Here is a 26,612-nt window from a genome sequence, read left to right as displayed (position 1 = left end):
CTCAAATTTTGCATGAGCAATTCGACTGTTTGTTTAAATATTTGCGGCAAAAATGGGAGTAGTAGCCACAGAGGGCGTATATATAAAAGTCAATGTGTGTTTGTTTGTTTGTATGATTGTTTGCGTATTTGTAATGGCACTCGACTTACAGTAAGGCAATTAATGAACAATCTAATCGGAGCGACCTTTATAACTGGGAATTATAACTTCGGAAATGCCATTTGATTTTATTCGATTACAGTTTCCTATTTGCTTAGTATTTGCAATGACAATTGATAAAGCCCAACGTCAGTGTTTGCAAGTTTGCGGACAAAATCTAGAAAATCCATGATTTTCACATGAACAGAAACTAATTTTAGATATACTAAATATATTGTAAATCTTTACGGTACGGGTAGCGAAGCACACCGGGTTTTAGCTAGTAATATTATAAAACTTAAAGCCCAAAAAACCAAAAAAAAATTTCGTTATCAAAAATTCTAATAACGGTGAAATTTTGGACGTGATAGGAAATGTTGCTCAGCCCGACTTAAGTGATGTTGTTTTAATTTTTTTTTAGTGTAAATTTATTTTTTTAACAAATATATTTCATTACTTTTAACTTACAAATACAGCATTCAACGAAAGAAATTTAATTTGAATTCCTGTATGTAGACTTTATTGGGCTACTGTATACATATCTTCAGCACTTTTTTTATACTTCCACGAAAAAATTTAATTCAAAGAAAAGTATATTATTTATTCACCAGAAGGAAGAAAATATACATAAAACGCCTACTTTATCAATAGTTTCATTTGTAGTTCTTAAGAGAATATACGGAGAATTTGATTCTTGTTTGAAAGGACGCCAAGAAGTTTAATTTCATAGATACTCCATGTTTCTCAAGTAGATTTTCTTAATTTTTGAAGATCGTATGCAAGGATTTTTATTCATAGTCATTAGTCATAATTCTATCATCCATATATAGATATGATGTATAGTACTATAAAGATAAAAAAGGATTTATTTCAAAACGAATTATACAATAACAATTCCAGTTCTTTTCTGCCAATAATTTTTAACTTTTGGCTAATAGAAACAAAAATAGTATAATAAAACCAATTGTGTATTATAAGTATTTTTTTTGGACAACTTTTATTTGGATTTTGTAAATTTAGTTTCTGTGAGGCTTATCATGATTTCGCATTAAGCCGCTTAGTTTATACTTTGGTGTAACTGTCTATAAGAATGCCCGATTTAATATTATTTTTTTCAAAATTATATTTAAAAAAAAACATTTTAATATTAATAAAATTTTCCGTCTTTTTGCAGTGTTCTTTTCTTCTTTTATTTTTTTGTATACTTTCTTTCCAATTCAAATACTATAGTATCGCATAATTTTTCAAAATTAATTTAACACAATGTTGCCAAAATCGAAAATATTGTATTTTGGTTTATTCTTATTTTTAATAATAAATGCCGTGCAAGCCAAACCCTCAAAGGATACGGAGGGTAAAGTGGAGACAAATGATGACAAAAAGAATGGTGAGTATGATTGACAATTAATTAAATAAATTTTATAACTTAAGCTAAGTATAATAAATATAAACTAAAATATTCAAAATAACCTAAAAATAAAAACAATTTTCTTTAAAAACAAGTAAGAAAGTATGGTCGATCAAACCCGACCATATAATACCCTACACCAAGTAAATGAGTAAAAATATTTTTCTTTTAAAATATCAATAATTTATATTCATGAGTGATTTTCAGAAGTGGGCCTTATATGGGAGCTATGACCAATTATGGACCGATCACCTTGAAATTAGGTCGTGTGATTTATGTATATATTAAATTTAACTATGTTGAATTTTGTGTGTATACCAAAATTTTTAAGCGATTTATGCACGTTACAGTGATTTTCGGAAGCGGGTCTATATGGGAGCTATGACTAATTATGGACCGATCGTAACAAAATTTGGTGACATGAATTTTGTATATATTTGGAGTGAAATTTGTGTAGATACATAGATAAATTAAACATTTATGACCGATAAAGTCCAATTTCGAGGGGACATTTGTATGGGGGCTAGGTGAAATAATGGACCGATTTCAGCCAGTTTCAATGGGCTTACTTACTTGGGCCGAAAAAGTAATATGTACCAAATTTGATCGAAATACCTTTGAAATTGCGACCTGTACTCTGCGCACAAGGTTTACATGGAGAGCCAGCCAACCAGACGGACGGACGGACATCGTTTAATCGACTCAGAAAGTGATTCTAAGTCGATCGGTATACTTTAAGGTGGGTGTTAGACTAATATTTTTGGGCGTTACAAACATCTGCACAAACGCATAATACCCTCCCCACTATGGTGGTGTAGGGTATAAAAATCACTAGTCGGCTGATGAAACCAAATTTTGGCTATGAATTCTTAAAAAATTAGATAATTTTCAATACATAATTATATTGAGAAAATTTAGACTTCTTAAAAAATAGTCTCCTAACAAATTTTTAAGATACCAACGCTGAGATAATAAGAGTATAACATATATTACCATGTTTAAGTAAATGATTTATAGCTAAAATAGCGAAAGAAATTGGACCAATTATTTAATCACTCTTCTCAACACTTTGATTAGTTTCGTATTTATTTAAATATTACTTATTAAAACCAAATATTGCAGTTTTGCAAGTTCAACAAAATCTATAACAAAAAAGCTAGACACGACCACTTCATACTTGCATGAAACGATAACAAAAATGTCATGCATGTTAAAGGAGAAAGTGGTCGATGTCACTACTGTCTGCTGGTTGAAAAGAAAACTTAATGATCATCACAACGATGGCGTTAAATGTTGTTGATCTTGTATGAAAACAACACAAAAATAAGTAGATGTTGTTGGCTGACAAACTGTCTGACTGGCTGTTGTCTGCCTGACTATAAAATCTGTTACAGAGGGGAAAATTTATAAACAACCGAAAACAAGTTAAATAAAGAAAGTTGAAAAATAAAACTCTTTTTACAAGTATATTTATGCACCGTAAAAGCATTGTAAACTTTACAAAGCAGCAGTGATAGGTAATATGAAGTATATAAATATTTTATTTATGTTCATTACAAAAGAAAAATAAGTTTATTTTTATATATAACAAAAAAATATAAAACAGCATAATGTTAATATGTATAAACAAAAAAGTATTATTAACACAGTTAATCAATGGGCAAGAAAAATTCATAAAATGTATTACACATGTGCAAGTATGACATAAATAAATTTGTTTTTTTTTCTTCCATAAAAAATGCAAGCGCAGCAAAATATATTTAAAAAAAATGTTATATATCATTTTTTTCCAAACTGAATTAATTTGCCTGTGCATGAAAACTGAAACTAGATTATGCAATTAAAACTGAACTTGAACATTTTTGACTTCCATAAACACAAAGACGTTTCTATATATTAATTTTTAATTGTTTTTGTTCATAATTAGTAAGAAAACAAAACAATTAACATTAAAACAAAGAGAAGCAAAACAATAAATTGTGTAATATTATTATTTTAAAGCAAAAATAGAAGAAAAAAAACTAATCGATTACAAAACTACCTCCACCAATTAAATGTTACGCATTATATTACGTTTTTTTTGATTAGTTTTATTTTATTTCCAAGTTTTTTAGTAAAACAGAAAATAAAATTGCCAAAAAAATAATCTTTGATCATCAGCTGACCACATCAGCTTGTTATTTTTTTAATTACCAAATTATTTGATTAATGTTTTAAAAATACGTGGTAGTATATCTAAGTTACACAGACAAATTTATATGTTGAAGACAGGTTGTAATGTGATTTAATTTGAGTAAGATAAAACTTTACAAGACACAGTGGAGCAAAAAAAAATAACAAGACTATGACTAGACTATGACTAGACTATGACTAGACTATGACTAGACTATGACTAGACTATGACTAGACTATGACTAGACTATGACTAGACTACGACTAGACTATGACTAGACTATGACTAGACTATGACTAGACTATGACTAGACTATGACTAGACTACGACTAGACTATGACTAGACTATGACTAGACTATGACTAGACTATGACTAGACTATGACTAGACTATGACTAGACTATGACTAGACTATGACTAGACTATGACTAGACTATGACTAGACTATGACTAGACTATGACTAGACTATGACTAGACTATGACTAGACTATGACTAGACTATGACTAGACTATGACTAGACTATGACTAGACTATGACTAGACTATGACTAGACTATGACTAGACTATGACTAGACTATGACTAGACTATGACTAGACTATGACTAGACTATGACTAGACTATGACTAGACTATGACTAGACTATGACTAGACTATGACTAGACTATGACTAGACTATGACTAGACTATGACTAGACTATGACTAGACTATGACTAGACTATGACTAGACTATGACTAGACTATGACTAGACTATGACTAGACTATGACTAGACTATGACTAGACTATGACTAGACTATGACTAGACTATGACTAGACTATGACTAGACTATGACTAGACTATGACTAGACTATGACTAGACTATGACTAGACTATGACTAGACTATGACTAGACTATGACTAGACTATGACTAGACTATGACTAGACTATGACTAGACTATGACTAGACTATGACTAGACTATGACTAGACTATGACTAGACTATGACTAGACTATGACTAGACTATGACTAGACTATGACTAGACTATGACTAGACTATGACTAGACTATGACTAGACTATGACTAGACTATGACTAGACTATGACTAGACTATGACTAGACTATGACTAGACTATGACTAGACTATGACTAGACTATGACTAGACTATGACTAGACTATGACTAGACTATGACTAGACTATGACTAGACTATGACTAGACTATGACTAGACTATGACTAGACTATGACTAGACTATGACTAGACTATGACTAGACTATGACTAGACTATGACTAGACTATGACTAGACTATGACTAGACTATGACTAGACTATGACTAGACTATGACTAGACTATGACTAGACTATGACTAGACTATGACTAGACTATGACTAGACTATGACTAGACTATGACTAGACTATGACTAGACTATGACTAGACTATGACTAGACTATGACTAGACTATGACTAGACTATGACTAGACTATGACTAGACTATGACTAGACTATGACTAGACTATGACTAGACTATGACTAGACTATGACTAGACTATGACTAGACTATGACTAGACTATGACTAGACTATGACTAGACTATGACTAGACTATGACTAGACTATGACTAGACTATGACTAGACTATGACTAGACTATGACTAGACTATGACTAGACTATGACTAGACTATGACTAGACTATGACTAGACTATGACTAGACTATGACTAGACTATGACTAGACTATGACTAGACTATGACTAGACTATGACTAGACTATGACTAGACTATGACTAGACTATGACTAGACTATGACTAGACTATGACTAGACTATGACTAGACTATGACTAGACTATGACTAGACTATGACTAGACTATGACTAGACTATGACTAGACTATGACTAGACTATGACTAGACTATGACTAGACTATGACTAGACTATGACTAGACTATGACTAGACTATGACTAGACTATGACTAGACTATGACTAGACTATGACTAGACTATGACTAGACTATGACTAGACTATGACTAGACTATGACTAGACTATGACTAGACTATGACTAGACTATGACTAGACTATGACTAGACTATGACTAGACTATGACTAGACTATGACTAGACTATGACTAGACTATGACTAGACTATGACTAGACTATGACTAGACTATGACTAGACTATGACTAGACTATGACTAGACTATGACTAGACTATGACTAGACTATGACTAGACTATGACTAGACTATGACTAGACTATAACTAGACTATGACTAGACTATGACTAGACTATGACTAGACTATGACTAGACTATAACTAGACTATGACTAGACTATGACTAGACTATGACTAGACTATGACTAGACTATGACTAGACTATGACTAGACTATGACTAGACTATGACTAGACTATGACTAGACTATGACTAGACTATGACTAGACTATGACTAGACTATGACTAGACTATGACTAGACTATGACTAGACTATGACTAGACTATGACTAGACTATGACTAGACTATGACTAGACTATGACTAGACTATGACTAGACTATGACTAGACTATGACTAGACTATGACTAGACTATGACTAGACTATGACTAGACTATGACTAGACTATGACTAGACTATGACTAGACTATGACTAGACTATGACTAGACTACGACTAGACTATGACTAGACTATGACTAGACTATGACTAGACTATGACTAGACTACGACTAGACTATGACTAGACTATGACTAGACTATGACTAGACTATGACTAGACTATGACTAGACTACGACTAGACTATGACTAGACTATGACTAGACTATGACTAGACTATGACTAGACTAGACTATGACTAGACTATGACTAGACTATGACTAGACTATGACTAGACTAGACTATGACTAGACTATGACTAGACTATGACTAGACTATGACTAGACTATGACTAGACTATGACTAGACTATGACTAGACTATGACTAGACTATGACTAGACTATGACTAGACTATGACTAGACTATGACTAGACTATGACTAGACTATGACTAGACTATGACTAGACTATGACTAGACTATGACTAGACTATGACTAGACTATGACTAGACTATGACTAGACTATGACTAGACTATGACTAGACTATGACTAGACTATGACTAGACTATGACTAGACTATGACTAGACTATGACTAGACTATGACTAGACTATGACTAGACTATGACTAGACTATGACTAGACTATGACTAGACTATGACTAGACTATGACTAGACTATGACTAGACTATGACTAGACTATGACTAGACTATGACTAGACTATGACTAGACTATGACTAGACTATGACTAGACTATGACTAGACTATGACTAGACTATGACTAGACTATGACTAGACTATGACTAGACTATGACTAGACTATGACTAGACTATGACTAGACTATGACTAGACTATGACTAGACTATGACTAGACTATGACTAGACTATGACTAGACTATGACTAGACTATGACTAGACTATGACTAGACTATGACTAGACTATGACTAGACTATGACTAGACTATGACTAGACTATGACTAGACTATGACTAGACTATGACTAGACTATGACTAGAAAAAAAATTCGGATTTCCATTATCAAAATCCCACTGTTCACTACCAACACTACCATTTGGTCCAGCTCAAAATAAATTGATATTTAATTTAAAGTGGTCTTAGAATTATCAACGAACTTTAACCAAACATTTTAGCGCCATTAAAAAAACGGCATAAAATTAAATTAAATGTAAATAAATAAATGAATGAATAAAAAAAATAAAGCCACCAAAGTTCATACCTCAAATGATTTATTTAAATGTTTAAAATAAATTTGATTTAATTTGCATTTTCTGTGTTATGTAAACTAATGTGTTTTTCGAGCCGACAAAGTGACCATAAATATGCAAATTTCTTTTCAGTTTTTTTTTTCTCTCAACCAAAAATTAAAGAAACAAACAAACAAAAACCTTTTTGTAATATTTATTAACGAATATCAATGTTGGTTTGTTTGAATTTGAAATATTATTGATTTTTGTTTATTAATTGCATTATACTCACACATAAATAGTTAATTTATTAATTTTGAAGAGTGTATATTTTTAGGCAATCGTATTTATGGCAGTTTTGATTGATAATCTATATCAAATTTTTATATTTACAGGCATTTCACTTTCATTATACACATTTTTTAGAAGGGTTGAATAATATATTGGGTTTTGCATAATTAATTGTTTTTCTTTAAAATTATATAATTGTGGTAATCATGTTAGATGGAGGCTTTTAAAGATCATAAAATACATATATATTTTACCACCAGCATGTTTTTAGGCCAATATTTTCCTTGGTATTGAACAATTATTTAAAACTTAAATTAACCTTTAAATTATTTTAAAGTATTGTGAAAGGAAATGTGTGTTTTAATCATTAATTATATTCTTTTAAGTATTGTAAATTAGTTCATTATAATAGTTATGTATAATGTTTAACACTATTTTATTATCTTCAACATAATAAGTAAAGTGAACATTTGAAAGCATTGTTATGTACAAACACGTGCCAGTATTAGAATTTAAATAAGGTTTTAATTAGTTTTTTTATGAGGTTTTAATGAGGTTAAGATTTGCATCTGTTGAGAATTTAGAATAATTGTTGGGTTGTACTTGGAAATGGTAAATTAAAGGTTTGATGTCTGAACTACGGTATCAAAGAATATCAAGGGTCTATGCAGTAATTAGTTAGAAGTAACAGTTAAATATACATATTAGAGTTATATCTTTTTTATATTGTAAGCAAATATGAAAATGAAAATATTGTTGATGAATACACCATTAAAGATTATTAGGAAAAATTTCTTCGCAAGTGTTGAAAATCTGTTACATAGTATTAAAATATGTATTTAAAATTTTAATTTGGACTATAGTGTATTTAAATCGATCGATCTGTTTATTAGAGCAATTGTTCTCAATTGGAGGTCCGAGGATTTTCAAATTTATAAAGCTATGTATTTTGAAATGGATTTTGCATTTCATTAATTCATAGCTGTTTAAATATATAAAATACATACAAACATTTCTTTTTCAGATCATCAAATTAATTATGAAATATCAACCATTCGTTTCATAAATCCATTCCCTACATCTAATTCTTTAGCTTCATTCAAAGGCTTTTATAATTTATTCAACCTTTGAATCAATAAGTTGTTAAATCTAATACAAATTTCATTAAAATATTTTTTCTTCATTCAGTAAAATTCAATTTTAATATTAATTGAACAAATTTTACTTAAACCTTGTTGCAATACGATCATTCCATAAATCCATTCCCAACATTTAATTCTCCAGCTTTATTCAAAGGTATTTATTGAAATAGAATTCATTCATGGTTGAATTAATTCATAATGTAATTGATTCATAACAGCATTCATTCAAATTTTGAATGATTAAATTTTTGTTAATTCAAATCTAATAAAAATTGAAAAGAAATATATTTTCTTCATTCAGTTTTGTTTTTGTTCGGAAATTAATCATTTTCAAAATGAGTTGAAAAAAGAAGTCAGAAAGAAAGTATGGTCGGTCAAGTCCGATCATATAATACCCTACACTAAGTAAAAGATCAAAAACATTTTTCTTTTAAAATTTCAATAATTTATATTTTTGAGTGATTTTCGGAAGTGGGCTTTATATGGGGGCTATGACCAATTATGGACTGATCACCATGAAATTAGGTCGTGTGATTTGTGTTTATATGAAAGTTTACTATGTTGAATTTTGTGAGTATACCAAAATTTTTAAGCGATTTATGCACGATAAAGTGATTTTCGCAAGCGGGTCTATATGGGAGCTATGACTAATTATGGACCGATCATAACAAAATTTGGTGACATGAATTTTGTATATATAAATCTTATTTGGAGCGCAATTTGTGGAGATATATTTATAAATTAAACATTTATGACCGATAAAGTCCAATTTCAGAAGGACATTTGTATGGGGCTATGTGAAATAATGGACCGATTTCAGCCAGTTTCAACAGGATTGGTTCTTGGGCCGAAAAAATAATATGTTCCATGGACAGCCAGCCAGCCGACAAGACGGACGGATGGACGGACATCGTTTAATCGACTCAGAAAGTGATTATAAGTCGATCGGTATACTTTAAGGGTGTTAGACTAATATTTTTGGGCGTTACAAACATCTGCACAAACGCATAATACCCTACCCGCTATGGTTGTGTAGGGTATAATTAATTAAGCCTTTTTGTAATAGATTTAATTCGAAGAAAAATGTAATCATTAAAAAAAATGTTTAAGCAATTATATAATGGATTTGAATTAAAGAAAATTTGAATGATTCAATAGGGAATTAGTTCTATAAAGCAAGAATCCTCAGATGACCAAATTCAATACAATTCAATTATAAAGGAATTAATCCTAGGAATTAATTCATAATGAATTCATTAACGGAATGGTTAAGTAATAAAATTTAATTTGATTTCGAAAATGGAATTAAGAACTAATTGTTTCTAGCCTTTGTTTGACACAAAACTAGAAACTTCCAATACGAGGTTGGGTCAATAAGTTCGTGTCTTTTTTAATTCCACGCTTCTTAAAAGAAAGGCCAATGCTGTTCCTATCAATAGGCATCTGTCAGTTGACTCCTGTAAAAATTTTATCAATCTACGTCATTTAATTCGTGTTTGACAGCAATTGATAGCAGACTACAGCAAGACTTAAGGAGAAAATGCAAAAAATTTAGTCTGCACCATCAATTTCAATGGTAAAAAAGTGATCGTACAATTACGGAAGACGCCGAAACATTTTTGTTTCGGTTATAAAGACTCCAACTGGGCGTCTCTACAACAGAGATCAGAGATCGAAAGTGCGAGAGATTGTGGAAGCAAAGGCATCTCACAGGGCTCAGTGGTTTAAATTTTGTATGATCCCTTGCGTATGAGAAACTTTCCGCAAGATGGCTCCCGCGTTTGTTTACAATCGGGTGCACAAAAGGGTACACACATGTGCAGTCTTCATGACAGAAATCCATGGAGTTACAAAATGCACCCTCTTCCATCCTATTCTCCGGATTTAGACACAAGTGACTATTTCTTGTTTCCAAACCTGAAAAAATGGTTAGGCGGAAAGAGATTTGACTCCAACCATTAAATCCAATCAAAAATATATATTTTTTGATGACAACGACAAATCTTATATTTTGGAAGCGATAAAAGAATTGGAGAAACGTAGGACAAAGTGTATAGAGCAGACTTGAGACTATGTTGAAAAATAAAATAATTTTTTTATCCAAAAACCTGTGTTTTATTTCAATAGTTGCGGACTTATTGACTGCCCTCGTAAAATGTACAACCTCTAAACGTGATTTTAAACATTAAACAATTGGTGAATTCGTGCAACATATAAAATTAAAAATATTTAATTTCAATGTATTTCAATAAGTATCCGTATTTACTTTAGTACCCAATAAGCACTAAAACCCCAAAAATTCAGGCACTGCAACATTTTGTTGGAATTTGCCATAAATACAAATGTAATTGTTTTAAACTTGAAAAATATTTAAAAAAATAAATAATTTTCAAAACAAGAAACATATGGCTTGAATATATGTTTCCTTTTTACTGGAGAATGGAATGCTATTGAAATAAAGTGTATTACAACTGTAATTCAATTGCTTGACTTTAATTAAAGGCTTGAATTGCACTTGCTTTCAACTTGAATTTTTACTGGAACTCAAGTGGAAAGCAAGTGTAATACAAGCCTTTAATTAATAGCATTCTAAAGTAAAAAGGAAACATAAATTCAAGCCATATATTTATACCCTACACCACCATAGTGGGGAGGGTATTATGCGTTTGTGCAGATGTTTGCAACGCCCAAAAATATTAGTCTAACACCCACCTTAAAGTATACCGATCGACTTAGAATCACTTTCTGAGTCGATTAAACGATGTCCGTCCGTCCGTCCGTCCGTCCGTCCGTCTGGTTGGCTGCCTGGCTGGCTGTCCATGTAAACCTTGTGTGCAGAGTACAGGTCGCAATTTTGAAGATATTTCGATCAAATTTGGTACATATTACTTTTTTGGCCCAAGAACCAAGCCTATTGAAACTGGATGAAATCGGTCCATTATTTCACCTAGCCCCCATACAAATGTTCCCTCGAAATTGGACTTTATCGGTCATAAATGTTTAATTTATCTATGTATCTACACAAATTTCGCTCCAAATAAGTTTTATATATACAAAATTCATGTCATCAAATTTTGTTACGATCGGTCCATAATTAGTCATAGCTCCCATATAGACCCGCTTCCGAAAATCACTTTAACGTGCATAAATCACTTACAAATGTTGGTATACACATAAAATTCAACATAAATAACTTTCATATAGACATAAATCACACGACCTAATTTTATGGTGATCGGTCCATAATTGATCATAGCTCCCATATAAGGCCCCTTCGAAAAATCACTCAAAAATATAAATTATTGATATTTTAAAAGAAAAATATTTTTACTCATTTACTTGGTGTAGGGTATTATATGGTCGGGCTTAACCGACCATACTTTCTTACTTGTTTTTGTTTGAAAAATAAAAAAAATTCAACTATTTTTCATGTTTAAAGTATAATTACATTTGCATTCAAGTCAAATTCCAACAAAATCTTCAAGTGCTTGAATTTTTGGGAATTTGGTGCTTACTGGGTAAATGTGTTAACATAGGCTGAGCGTTCCAAGTTCGTGTCATACGAACAGTATTTTGAAAAATATTTTATATCAAATTCTTCAAAAAATTTTATTTTCCTCATATATACATCATTATTTCGCATATGTATTTGAAATTTTATTGCTTCTTACCTAGTAATCTGCATTGTTGGTGTTACCTATCTAATTTGCCTTAAATCTTTACAAAGTCTGAGTAATTGGTAATAATTCGATTATGGTAAATCCAAAAAGTTTTGAATTTTTGCCAACAAAATCATATACAGACATTCAAAGCTTGAAAATGATACACATAAAGCTTTTTCAAATGCAAAATATACACTTACAAACTGCATGACTTTAATATTATTGTTCTGCCTTTCATATAACCCTCTATTTAGTATGGTAATAAACCAAGTTAACAATTTAAATCAATCATCTGAAAATATTTTTCAAAATGATTTGGTCTTAAATGATCGTTAAAACAATACAAAGGCATGCAATAATTTAAGCAAATTAGAAAACAAACTTAATAATAACACTGCATATATAATTGCTTTGGTATTTAAGCACGAACAAAAAAATAAAACAAAAATTATACACAAATTCAATGGTATAATTTAGATATTTTTTAAGTATCTGCAATATAAAACAATCTACAAAAAAATAAAAATAAAACTTAAGCTTAAACGAAAAAAATGGCAACAAAACCAATTTACTAGCTGTCTTAGGCAATGCGTGAACTGAATATTGTGTATTATTTTTTTGGTTGCTGAGTTTTTTTTTTATTATTTCACTTAACTAAAAAAGTAAATGATATAGTTGGATTGAACGTTTAAATACGTTTTGGCTGTTTATGCTTTAAATGCAAGTGTTCACTAATTGTTGACGCACATGTTACGGATTTTAAATATAGACCTCAACGTCAACTAAATATATTTACAAACGAACAACATGAATTGGTGGAAATTAAAGTGTTAAATACTACAATACACACATTAACCTTAACCTTGTTCATACAAAGAAAAACATACTTAAATTGAATACAAAATGATCATTAATTTTTTTATGGATTTTGAAAATGAAACATAAACAAATATATAATAATTGAAGCAAATCATGTAGATTTGTTATTTTAAATATTTATTTAGTATGCTCAACTCTATTTTTCCAAGTGTGAATATGAATGAGACGAATGATACTTCAATATTTTCAATTTCATTATTATTTATTACTTGAAATGCCTTAAAACTTTAAATCACTTTAAATATCAGCAAATGCCATTAATTTTAGCTCTTTTTGAGTTGTTTTTACCTCAAAAGCCACTCCTAAATCAAGAATCTTGCAAAAAAGATCATTTCATTTCAAAAAACAATTGTTTAAAAAAGTTAAAGATGTTCAGATTTTGTTACTAAATAGTTTTTGATGTGAGAAACAGTAGCCTTTTTAGCATAAATAGCTCTTTAAATTGACATTATTCTCATGCTGAAATAAGTATATAAGTAAAACATTAGGGTGGCCCTTATTAAATTGGGATTTTTGATGCTCACGGAGCCTAAGATTATTCTACATTATCTAAAAACCATATGCTGAAAAGTTGAGCAAAATCGGATACCGCATGATATGTTGTCATTCTCATTCGTTAAATCGATAAACTCATTATATCGAGAATTATTTTTCCTAAAAGTGTTAAGTGGTGTAATATTAGGAGCCATGACTATCGTCCAAAATTTGTCCATTTGGAGGTTGACTTGGAGCATTATTATGGATTAATAAAGCCTTCATTGATACGATTTTCGGTTCTGAACATAATTCTACCAATAACCTTCATACCCAATAAACCAGAAAACGATATGATAGGGGCGATTATGATAAGTTTTCATTCCAATAAAATAAATAAAAAAATTACAAACATTTGAAAAAAAATTCAAACTGAAAAATAATTTAAATTAAAAATTTTCAATCAAAATACGCAAGATGGAAACAAAATAAATATTAACTCATATAAAACGTTATTATTTGATTTAAACTGTGGGTAGGTAATAAGCACGTGAATATTTTCTTAAATTTTATGCTGATTTGAAATGTATGCAATATTTAAAACATTCAAATATTTGCAAAATTATGCCTATGTGTTGTGAATGAGATGAAAATATGTATGATATGATATGTTATTTTTCCTTTCCAGGTTTTTCTCTTATTTCAGCGATATATCTTAAAAAAATATAAAATTTTTAGTATTAAATAGCATTCTGAATAAAATTTGTAGCATGGCGATTTTACTATCATTTTTATTGGAAATTATGATAGCGAAAACGATATCATATTTGCCTGGAAAAACGATATTATAAGGAACGGTATAATTTAGTCCGCAAAAACTATCGTTTACGACCCGCAAACGATATCATACATGATAGTTTATATCACAGATTATACAGATAAGCAACCATTGATAGGTGTCAAATATGTAATATCGACCCGTATGGTTATTTTGACGTTTAAAACTATTTTATTATGGTCGTAATCTACAGAGCGAGAAAAAACATAGACTTTTTTATAAGAAACCATCTATATGAATGTAAAAAACAAAAACAAACATTGAAATTTAAATACAAATTTGTGTAAATAAAATAATAATAAAATTAGAAAAATATTGTGTAAAAACTCAAAGACAATGTAAATGTACGGCCAATTATAATTATACAACCAACTACTCGTATTATTAAAGAAGAATCCGTTGAACCTATAGAAGGGAAATGTAAGCTTGTTCCCACATTGTCACTTAAATCCGGATCACTTGAAATGTGCTGAATGTGGGACGTAAGTCGAGAAGTTTGTTGTTATAAATGTGGCAAGTCATTTAAAGATGCTCACGTATTCACAAATAAACACATTTGTCGGAAGAGGAAAAAAGTTTGCCTGCAAGAAATGCGTCAAATTGTAAGTGTTAATAATTTAAAAATTGTGCTGTGTTCTTTAAAATCTGTAATATTTGCGGTAAATTCATCTGTTCTAGTGCAGACTTCAAAATACATATGTATGAACAAACTCGAAGGCATACCGCAACCAGTTATAAGCTATGATATCGGCGGTTTGCGATTGACTAGATCAAGAGGACTAAAGCGGCAAAAAAACGAAATATCTAGTGGATGAAAAAACAGAGCATCTCTGCCCCATTTTCCCCAAAATATATTAATTGATACATATATTTAGACTTCCCATAATCTTAGAAAATATGTTAATTTAACTAAATTAAATATGCTTATGGTTCGAGTTCTTCCCAGCAAAAATTTCCAGTTTTGGTTGTTTCTTTAAACACAAAATTGCTAACCAATTTTTTTATATTTTATTTGTTGTCAAAATAATTTGAAATATTGTACATACATACACATTAATAGTAACTTATTTTGAAAAGAGGGACAAACAAATATTATTATACATTTGTCCCTCTCTTCAAACCACGATCATTTTGACACTTATTTATTGGTTGTTTTTTGGTTGACATATTTGTAAAAACAGCTGATTCATATCTGTAATAATCTGTGGTTTATATCATCTAGATGATATCGTTTCGATATCGTTTTAATATCGTTTGGTTTATTTTGTAATGTCTTCAAATTTACTAACGTTAACGAACTTCGATTCCAATTTGACCCAAATAGAAAGTAGTTATTTTTTCCATTTTTTTTTTGTAAAAACTAACGTATTTGTTGACACCTGAAAATAAATAAAAGATATAATACATATATAAAAAATATGAACCACTCAGAAAAAAAGCTTAGAAAAAAATAAATTTTAATTTCATAGTGGGTCAAATTTGATCCGAAGATAAGGATAAGAAATAAATAGTAGTCGGACGAGGCAAGGTCTGAACTATAAAGAGGGTGAGGAAAAACTTCTCAACCACTTTATTATAAATAGTTTTAATAGATGTTGAACAATGTAGCCGAGCATTGTCATGCTATTTTGGGTGTTTTTCAGTCAAAGATCAACTCAAACGAATCAGTTGTATTCGGTACAGTTGTCTTGTGATGGTTTGGTTAAATTTCAGCAGCTCATAATAGATAGTACCCTTTTCTTCTACAAAATATAGATAATATTTGGCTTTCGTGGCTGGTTATCGTAATGGATCAATTTTTCAGCGAAAATAATCTTCTTTTGAGGTCTCTTGGCTTCAATTCATATGATAACCCAATTTCCCTGCATTTGGATAAATTCTGCTGCTTGCAAACGTTTTCAAATTGCTGCCTGAGTAGCTCCCAATGATGTTGCAAGCTTCTGTTGAGTTTCACAACCATCTTCATGAAGTACGGACTTAAATTTTTGGTATTCAAACTTTTTTGGCTGGCCTGGGCGATATTTGTCTTTCATGTCAAAATCACCACCTCTAAATCGAACAAACCATTTGTTGTACATTGAAATCGATGGAGCACATTCATCATATTCTTTGATTAGCAATCGCTGCGCTTCAGCACCTCTTTTTTTCAAGTTAAAGTAGTGAAGAAAAACTTCCCGCATACGATGTTTTGCAGGCACAAAATTTTACATTTTCGAAACAAAATTTGTTATTTACACTATTCACCCAACAAAATGGCATATAAGTTCACAATCACGTTTTTAAGACATAAACTGAATGTTGTATAAAATAGATGACATTTGTTTGTTAGTGAATACAAAATAGATTTTTTAATCATTATTATACCCAACACCACCATATGTGACTATATTGTTTTAGTGCTGATGTTTACAACGTGCAAAGATATTGTCCTAACACCCACCTTAAAATATATCAATCTGCTCATGATCACTTTTTGAGTCGATCAAGCAATGTCCGTTTTCCGTCCATCCGTCTGTCTAAAGAATTTGTGACCAAAAACTGAAATTCCTCGAAATTCGCCAAATTAAAATCGCTAACCGTACTAGTCCATGAATGCTACAATATTTAGAATTTGTGTTTTTAAACCTCATTTATTAGAATCTAAGGCCCTAATTTTGTAAATCACTTCACAAAGTGATATTTATATGGAAAGCAAAAACAAAATTTTAAAAATTTGTTTTTGTTTTTTATACAAATTCTTAACAGAACAAACACACCAAAATTCAAGCGTTGATTTGCCTTTCATAATTTTAAAATTTTGTATATAAAACAAAAACAAATGTTTCAAATTTTTGAAATTTTGTTTTTGCTTTCCATATAAGTATCACTTTGGTGACGTGATTTACAAAATTAGGGCCAAAATATTTTTTTAATTTTTTGAAAATTAGTTTCAAAATTTTGAAATGGGACTGGAAATATGCATAAAATTTTATGATTTGTATTAACACGATTTATATATATCTGATTTTATTAATATTTAAACATCTATTGGTAATTTTTTTTATTTGGAACTTTGACTGATTGCAATTTTAGAACTTGGAAACATTAAAAACCCCAAAAGTGAAAAATATATACCACCCTAATGTGTATGCATATTGAAACTAAATATTTATTTTATACTTCCATTCTGCTAAGAATGATAATCAGTTTGTGTTTTTCCAAAAAAAAAGAAACTAAAAAAACAATGATTTTTTGTATACTTTATTTTTTAAATGTCATTAAAAATTCTAAACACATTTATATTTAGTTTATGGTTAATGTGTTTATTTATAATTCTTTTTTGTTCTTTTAAATTTACTGCTAATAATATTGAACGAAAAAAAACCATGATTCCTCACGGCTAAATGCATAAATTTGTCCTTGTTATCATCATGTATGATTCTGCTGCAAACCAAGTTTAGTTTCCAAGTCTTTTGTTTTTCCGTTGTTGTTTTTGTTGTTGTTTAGTTTTGCCTTTAGATGTTGCTTTGTTGTGCATGTTCTATTGACTTATAGGGTGGCGTATTTAATGTCAAGATTAATTTTTGTAATATTCTTTTCGGAGACTACTACACAGTACTAAATTATAAATAAAATACTTGCTTTAATACGAGTACTAGCGAAGTGCTGGAGAAGAAACCAACTACCAAACCTTGACTTTTAGTTAGGATTTTTTTGTTTTTTTTTTATATCCAAATAGCTATTAAATCCATTATAAAATAGCTGGGATTAGCCATATGTGAAAAACGTGCTGAAAATTTGGTTATATGTTTGTAAAAATTCTTTATGAAAATAAAGTTTTAGCAAAAAGGAAATATTGACATTTGTATTATGTTTGTAAGACAGCGTTTAGGGTTGGGTGTTATACTTTGTTGTGCTTTACCGTTAAAATTACAATAATATTCATATTTGTCTGTCTATTCAGATGTCGGTATATGAGCTTAGTTCTTTATTAAAATCACGACTTAAATTACAGATTGATAAAAAAGTTGTTTAATAATATTTAATTTGTATGGCATTTGTCTTGAATTTTATTTAAAAGAAAATATTTTAAGTCCATTCAAACTTTGTTTATATTCTTCAGTACTATAATATTTAGGTTTTATCGTTATACTTATATAAACATGCTAAGTGAGTAAACAATATTGCGGCAGAAAAATAAACATAAATTATGCTAATCTGATTGAACCATCATTTAAAAAGTAGATATATTTTTTCATACTTTAGGAGTCATTTTCATCAACTTCTTAGTAAATTATTTTAAACGTATTCTTATATTGTTAATCAAAACTATTACTAACAAGTGTTTTGAGGACTAGTATTCGAAAGAGACAATTTTAAATCTAAAATCATTAATAAATGAACTGGTTCTAAATCGTCACAAAGAACGATTTAGTTACATAATGCTTTGGTTGAAGTAGAATATAAACATTTGTGGCAAAAAAGAGTCAAACTAAACCTAACTCTGGCACCAATATATTTTTACGAATTCTGACATTATTTACATTAGTAAATACGTTTAATTTATTATATAATATATCTAATTTCTTTTATAATCATGCTTTTAAAATCGATGTCTTCCGATCGGGACTAAAAAGCTCTTAAAGGAATGGACCTAAGCTTTCATTTGAGCAAAAAATTTAAAAAGAGGGCTCATTTTGGAAAAAAGTTCGATTTTGGCAAAAAAAATTAAAAATTGTATATCTTGAGTTACAAAACATTTATTTTGCTATATATCCCACTCGCATCCCACTAAGCAACCAAATAGATCTTAAAGGAATAGACCCAAGGTTTCTTTTGACCAAACAAAAATTAAGAAAGGCCAGATTTTTAAAAAAAGTTATATTTTACACATATGTAAATAATGCAAAAGCAAGGTCTAGAAAGGTATCGAGTTGATGCCTATATTCATAATGAACTATTTCCTGGTTTGTCGTGCTTTATAAATTGTTATCTAAAAGTAGTGATATTAGATCATCTGTGTTCCGTCTCTCAAGGAGGGATCAATAGAGTTTTCCCAGATGTCCTTATGACTTTGACACACATTAACTCGACGTGGTGTTATCTAAGTTAGGGCAGTGGCTGAATGAATAAATTAATATATAAGTGGTATGTTTAAAATAATTGTATTTATTTAAAGTAGTGGTCGGTACACACTCCATAATGCTATCGATGATTCAGATGTACAAATCATGAATATGAACAATGCTCTTCAAAAGTTTTAAAAAGGAGATGCTGAAAAAAAACAATTATAACATTTTATATATTCAACATTGCAATAAAAGTACGATAAATTGTTTATCCTGCAAATGTACGAATTTCAAAATATGCGATTGAAATTAAAATATATCTACAAATATAATATTATTTCCCATAAACTGCCGATCGGAACAAATAGTAGTCGAACGGAATATTATGGTTTCATGTCTGACCTCATATTCTGTAAGTTTTTCGGCCAATTCTCGCTTCAAACGAATATATTGCATCTGGTACAGTTTCTTTGTGATGGGCTGGCCAGATTTCAGCTCATAATAGATAGCACCCTTTAGCTCCAACCAAATACAGAGAATTACTTAGCTTCCATGGATATTTGGCTTTGGTGTCAATTCGGCTGGTTGACCAGGCTTCACAAACGAACTCTTACTCTTCGAGTTATCGTAATTGATCCATTTTTTGTCGCGAATAATAATTCGGTGTAAAAATGATTTTCTTTTATAGCGTTCAAACACAATTTTGGACATGCAAAATCGTCTTTAAAGGTCTCTCTGCTTCAATTCGTATGTTACCCAATTTCATTGCTTTGGGATGAATCCTGCTGCTTGCAAACTTTTCGAAACTCTTGTTTTACAACAACCTTCATGGAGTAATGCCTCCAGTTCTTGGTCTTCAAATGTTTTTGTCCGGCCTGAGTGATCTTTGTCCTCCACTTCCACCACTTCTTAACCGAACAAGTCATCTCTCGCACGTTGAAACCGATGAAACACATTCACCATAAGCTTGATGATTTGTAGGCAGAAAATTAGACTTTTTTATATTCGGTTAAGCCCGACCATATACAACCCTACATGAGATTTTTTTCTCCATTACCCTTTTGGGGTGCATTTGGCTTCCACAAAGCATCTCCATCTTAAACGATTTGTTGCAGTAGATTTTCGCGTATTTCCCATGAGAAATTGCACTGTCCTAGTTATTGGATTATCGTTTATCTACGATGTTGTTATTAGATCCAGTCTTTTTTCTTATTTTGTATCAGTTTTCGTTAAACGGTTATTGTTCCAGCTAAATAGATGTAAGATGTTGGCATAAGATCAAGTCAATTATTATTGCCTTGTATGAGTTTCGCTAATCGGTTGTTGTTCCAGCTAAGTAGATGATTGGTCAGCTATAGCTGGTCTAGGATAAATAGTGCGGCTGTTATCTGTCGTTGCCTAGAAACAACGACCTCTGTGTATTTGGTGTAGTAGTGGAGAACCTTGTTAATCTTTGATTCCTACCATATTTTTGCCAGGGGTGGCGGGCTACCTGACCTCATGATGTTATTCTCTTTTTCAGGGGGAGGGGTGGTCTTTTCCAGGGGGAGTGGAGGTGGATTGTTTACAGGGGGGTTAATTTCTAAAAACTCGAAAACCATGATAAACATTTGTCATCCTCTACTAGGGATCGAACATGGGGTGCTTGTTTTTTTTTTAATTTCAATAAATTTGTTTTTGTGAATGATTTTCGGAAGTTAGCCATATATGGGAATTATTACTAATTATGGACCAATCGCCATGAAATGAGGTCGTGTGATTTATGTCTATCTGAAACTTATTTCTATTGAATTTAAAGTCGATACCAATATTAAAGAAATTTGTGCTCGTTAAAGTGATTTTCGGAAGCGGGCCTTATATAGGAGCTATAACTAATTATGGGCCGATCATCATGAAATTACTTAATAACACTACCGTATATACGTGTATAAGATGTAATTTGACCGATAAATTCTTATTTGTATGCGGGACAGCTGAAATAAAGAACCGATTTCAGCCAGTTTCAATAGGCTTCGTCCATGGGCTGAAACAAATGCATGTACTAAAGGTGATAGAAATATCTTCAAAATTGCGCCTTCTAATTTGAGCACAAGGTTTGCATGGGCAGGCAGACAGCCAAACGGACCGACTGATGTACGGATGGACAGACATCAATGTCTGTTACAATGTTATTCTGAGTTGATTGGTATACTTTAAGGTGGGTTAAGATTTTTGGTGTTAGTCTAACCTACAGTTATAGTTATACTCTACACTATGGTGGTGTTACGCCATATATTGAAAATGATGAATTTCTAATTCATACACCCAATAATATTTAATTTCTTCTTGCAATTGATGTGTTAGAAAAGTACCGATTTCATGTTTTTTTCCTCAAAACTTTTGCCCTTATTACCACTTCCTTATGGTTGAGCTTCTATTTATATTCCTGACGGGACTTTAAAAAATTTAGTCAGTTGCTATATAAGTTTAAATTTTCAAAAAGTTCCGCAATCCTAACTAGTTGTAGTACATACTCGTACATAGATATTGTGTGAAATGTCTAGATAAAGCTTCCAGCTGTGATGTTGAATAAATACTCCAATGAGATTTCAGAAGCAACTACAGCATCAAAATTATGTGATGTTCCTTGATAAGTACAACTTTTGATTACGTCTAAAAATTGTTATGCATTTCAAAGGCAATCAGTAGCGTTATTCATAAAAAATACTATACAAAAATTATGAAGTTTACAGTAATTAAGTAATAATGGAATAGAATGGAAGCAGTTTGAAGCACGATACAGCTTTTAACCAGACTAGCTTTTAAAATCTTCTGCTTTATTGTTACGCTACAAATGGCAGGACTTAACATATTTCAATTCAATTATTCTCAACTTATTGTAACAAAAATCCTTACTTATTTATTATTAAATTATTATTTTTATTTACTATTATTATTTTTGCAATACATTTTACCACATTCATGTCATTCATTACTGTCATCCATCCATGGTATGTGAGTCACATGTATGTAAATTTCATGCTTCATTTATTGTAATCCATATGACTTCAAGTTTTAGCACAAATGCATTAAATTACATTTTGTCTACATATTATAGTAAATCTTTTCTATGCAAAAAAATAAGAAGAAAAAAGACTTTATGGTCTTATTGATTACTATTGACCATATTTATTTAACAATGCGACTATTCTTAGATTTCCGTATAATTCTTTTTGTATTTAAATAGAATACAAATTTATTGTTATTCTCATAAATAGTTCAAAACATGTCACGTTTTACAAATAAACAAAACGTATTGTCATTCAATACCCATAGTCAGTCACTCTAATATTCAGTTCAGGGTTTTGCGGAAAAGAATAAAATCTATAGGTTTGTAAGGTACTTTTGTTTAGGGTTTTGAAGTTTTCAGATAAACTTGAACGAAGTGTAACAATGTACGAAGTGAACCCATTAATCTATGTCACATTAAATTAAATTTAATGATTTCATATTTCATGAAATTCCCCGCTTAATTAATGGTGCATGCACTGCTGGTCATGTAAGAATGCAGGGCTATAAACAACTAGAATCTGCTGCTATATATATTGTAGGTACTCATACTTGTAGTCGTGTTAGCTGTCATAGGGTTTTGTTATGATTATTTTTAAGGTTTGCTCTAGAGTGTTTTGTTTTTAATTGTATTGTATTAGATAAATTAGTTTTTGAGTAATTAAATGGAATTTATGGAATAATTTGACTAATTGTCTAATACAGCTGGTATTATAACAATTTTTCAACAAGTGTTTAGTGTAGTGTAATTTGCATAAACCCTTTAGTTAAATACGAGTGAGTCAGGGTTGAAAAATTTGTATTATTTTGTAATAAAGTGGTTCGTATATGCGATATATTATATTGTTGGTTTTAGTGATAAAATGTATATTTTCATTCTACTTATCACATGGCATTGATCGTAATCACTCAATCTTGCATGATCATTCATACAGCGAGGATTAGTTGTAAATATTTGAACTACTCCATTTTTAATCTGGTGGGTTCTAGTTGTATCTCTTGTATGAGTCCATGTGCTCTTGTATGAGTCCATAAATACACTGCTCGCAGTAAAGGAGAGTTGTCTGGATAGGTTTTTAAAAAACATAGACTGTGAAGCTTTTTTCTTGTCAACAGATAAACCCAGAATTTCTGGCGAGAATCGAACCCGCAACCCTCATATTGATAGCATAGCACACTATCGTCTAGTCTAGTCTATCGTAGCATCGTCTAGTATATACCCTAGGGGAAAAGGAACTAACACCAATCACGTGATAGTTCCAAAGTGGTTGGGACCGGTTCCAGTTCTAACACTTTATATGAAGGGGACCTGTCACTTTAACATGGGGATGTCCTAGGAAGGGGTTAATTGACACCTTTTTGACACTTTGTGACAGGTCTCTGAACTTACCTAAATGGACGTATTCAATTTCGGTTAATACAAGACATGTCTAATATATTGTTCCAAGTGAACAAGTCGCTGAACTAACCTAAGCGCACTTATTCAATGCCAGTTCAATATATTTTAATAATATTTGGTAAAAAAGTTCAAACTATTTTAATTCTATTTGATGACCAGTTTCATAATAAACTGAACCGGTTCATTTGCGTTCATTATGTGACCTATCACAATGAGCCGAAAAGATGTGATTTCACCACTTTCTAGACCAACATCATGACATATAAAGAGATTGAACATAACACCCACAAAACCCAGTCACTGGACTAATTTTGAGTCAATTACCTTTCCTCAGTAGTAACTACACTTCAAACACTTTAACACTAAGTTAAGTGATTGTTTTCACCTATCATAATTCGTTCCTTTTGGTAATAATTTTGTATTCACTGGTCATAGAACAAGTGCTCTTAGAACAATTGACACAAATTTCCCGTAGGGTAGTATATAGAGCTATAAGGGAGGTGTTTGCCTTACAAGAATGTTAAATCATCCTGCCAGAATATAGTCAAAAGCTGCGTTATACAAGCTGCGATCAAATGAATCCCGCACATATGTTCATGCGTATCCGCTGCTTGTATGTATGTAAATAATGTGAGACATGTCTTGAGTAAGTGATGTAGAAATCAAATTGTGTCAGTATTTTAAAGCTACCCATGTGCTTCATTGCTATTCATGATTGCAGTGGGGTGTTCTTAGGAGCATATGTTGTCAAAATTGACCCTCAAAGTGTTTGGAAAGTTACTACCGGCAGGTTGAATTAATAACTACTCCCATGAAAGCCCATCAGGCACTACTGTATTTTGATACAAAAAACCTTTGTTTCCTCCGGTGGCGTTCAAAGCTTATCTGAAGTCTATGAAAGTTATAAATCTCGTTTAGTCAGTTTTTTAATATTTCTTAACTGGGTACCTGGGGTCAACGAAGATTATCGCACTAGACAGCGTAATTTACTAAACTACAAAACGCGAGAAAGGATTCTTTATCCACACACCAACTGCTGCGTCTTAGAGCTTTGAAGATCTTGAGGATCAATACATTTTTAGGCCGAACGAAAATAGTTTCGTTACCCACAATGGTTTTTTATCCAAACCATTTTAACGATTTTGGTTTTATTTCGCAATTAGTGAAATATTTCCGTGTTAAGGCTGTCGAAAGTGATTCTCAAAGACTACTGTCAGAATTCATACTCTATCGACAACGATGTCGTTAAGATATAAAGAGTATTGTTGACAACTTCGTCGGGGATAAAGGCCACACTTTATTCATTCCATAAAGACTGTAGTTATTGTAGTTGCATATAATATCACCTCTACATCGTAGATGTTTAACGAGATTTTTAACAAAACCTCGCTGCAACAGGACATGGTTCTAAATATTGGCATATTACTCGGTAATTATAAATCTTTCCACTTTTTCCGGTAATACTCCCACTAAAGATTCAATACAAACAAAACGTAGGAAATGGATGTGGATCGGCCATACTATCAGAAAGAATCCTGACAGTATAACAAGGATGCAGCTAGAGTAGAACCCTCAAGGGTCAAGAAGCCGTGGTCTGCCAAAGAATACATGGAGACGCACGATACTCCAAGATCTAGGGCAGTGAAATCTTACATGGGAAGACGCAAAAACAACTGCAGAAAATCGTGTAAGATGGAAATGCTTTGTCGAAGCCATGCTGCCAAGAGGGGTAATGGAGAAAAAAAATTATATTTTGGACGATATGTTCCACTTACTCTTAAAATCGGACATGTCCCGGGATACCTTTCCTATGTTCTTTAATTATTTTTTAACAAGAGCCCAATACCTTTTCACAGGCCGAAGTTCTGGACAGTTGGGTGGATTTGCCTCCCGTGCTACAAAATTGACATTATTGTTTGAATACCACTCAAGAGCCTTTTTTCCATAGTGTTTTAAGAAAGGTTAACGCCATTTTTGTAGACACTCCGTAATATATATTTCTGTGTTTATCGTGCCTATGTGGCTTGCCACACAAGAAACTTCATGGGAATTTTTGTTGTTGTTTTGTTTGGTTTATTCTTGAATATTACCTCGTAATGGACATAAAAATCTTGACCTTGAAGTTGTGAAAAGTCTACCAGTATATAAGTTTCATTAATAGCAGTATTTTTTATAAAATTTTACCAACATTTTTTCGCTCGTTTTTTTGGTTCTTAGTTCTTTAACGAATTGCGATCTAGAACTTTCTGAATTTTATACGACTTCAACCCAGCATTAGCTTTGACTCTGCGCCCAAAATAATCAGAGCTTTAACCTTAGAAGTGCTTTTCTAAT

At 31.2% G+C, this 26,612-nt stretch overlaps 1 protein-coding gene across 1 annotated transcript in view; it reads left to right on the top strand.

Annotated features, from left to right (window-relative positions):
• The first annotated feature begins 1,353 nt into the window (after positions 1 to 1,353).
• Positions 1,354 to 26,612, top strand: part of LOC135958836 (uncharacterized) — a 28,397-nt gene continuing 3,138 nt past the window's right edge. Inside the window, exon 1 of the mRNA XM_065509753.1 lies at positions 1,354 to 1,525. Coding sequence (XP_065365825.1) covers positions 1,402 to 1,525 — 124 coding nt within the window. The 5' untranslated portion in view covers positions 1,354 to 1,401. The remainder of the gene's footprint in view (positions 1,526 to 26,612) is intronic.

Source organism: Calliphora vicina, chromosome 4, assembly GCF_958450345.1.
Source record: "Calliphora vicina chromosome 4, idCalVici1.1, whole genome shotgun sequence".
NCBI classification, from domain to species: Eukaryota; Metazoa; Arthropoda; class Insecta; order Diptera; family Calliphoridae; genus Calliphora; species Calliphora vicina.
The sequence above is the reverse complement of the archived record's forward strand: the minus strand, read 5'-3'. Positions and strand labels throughout refer to the sequence as shown.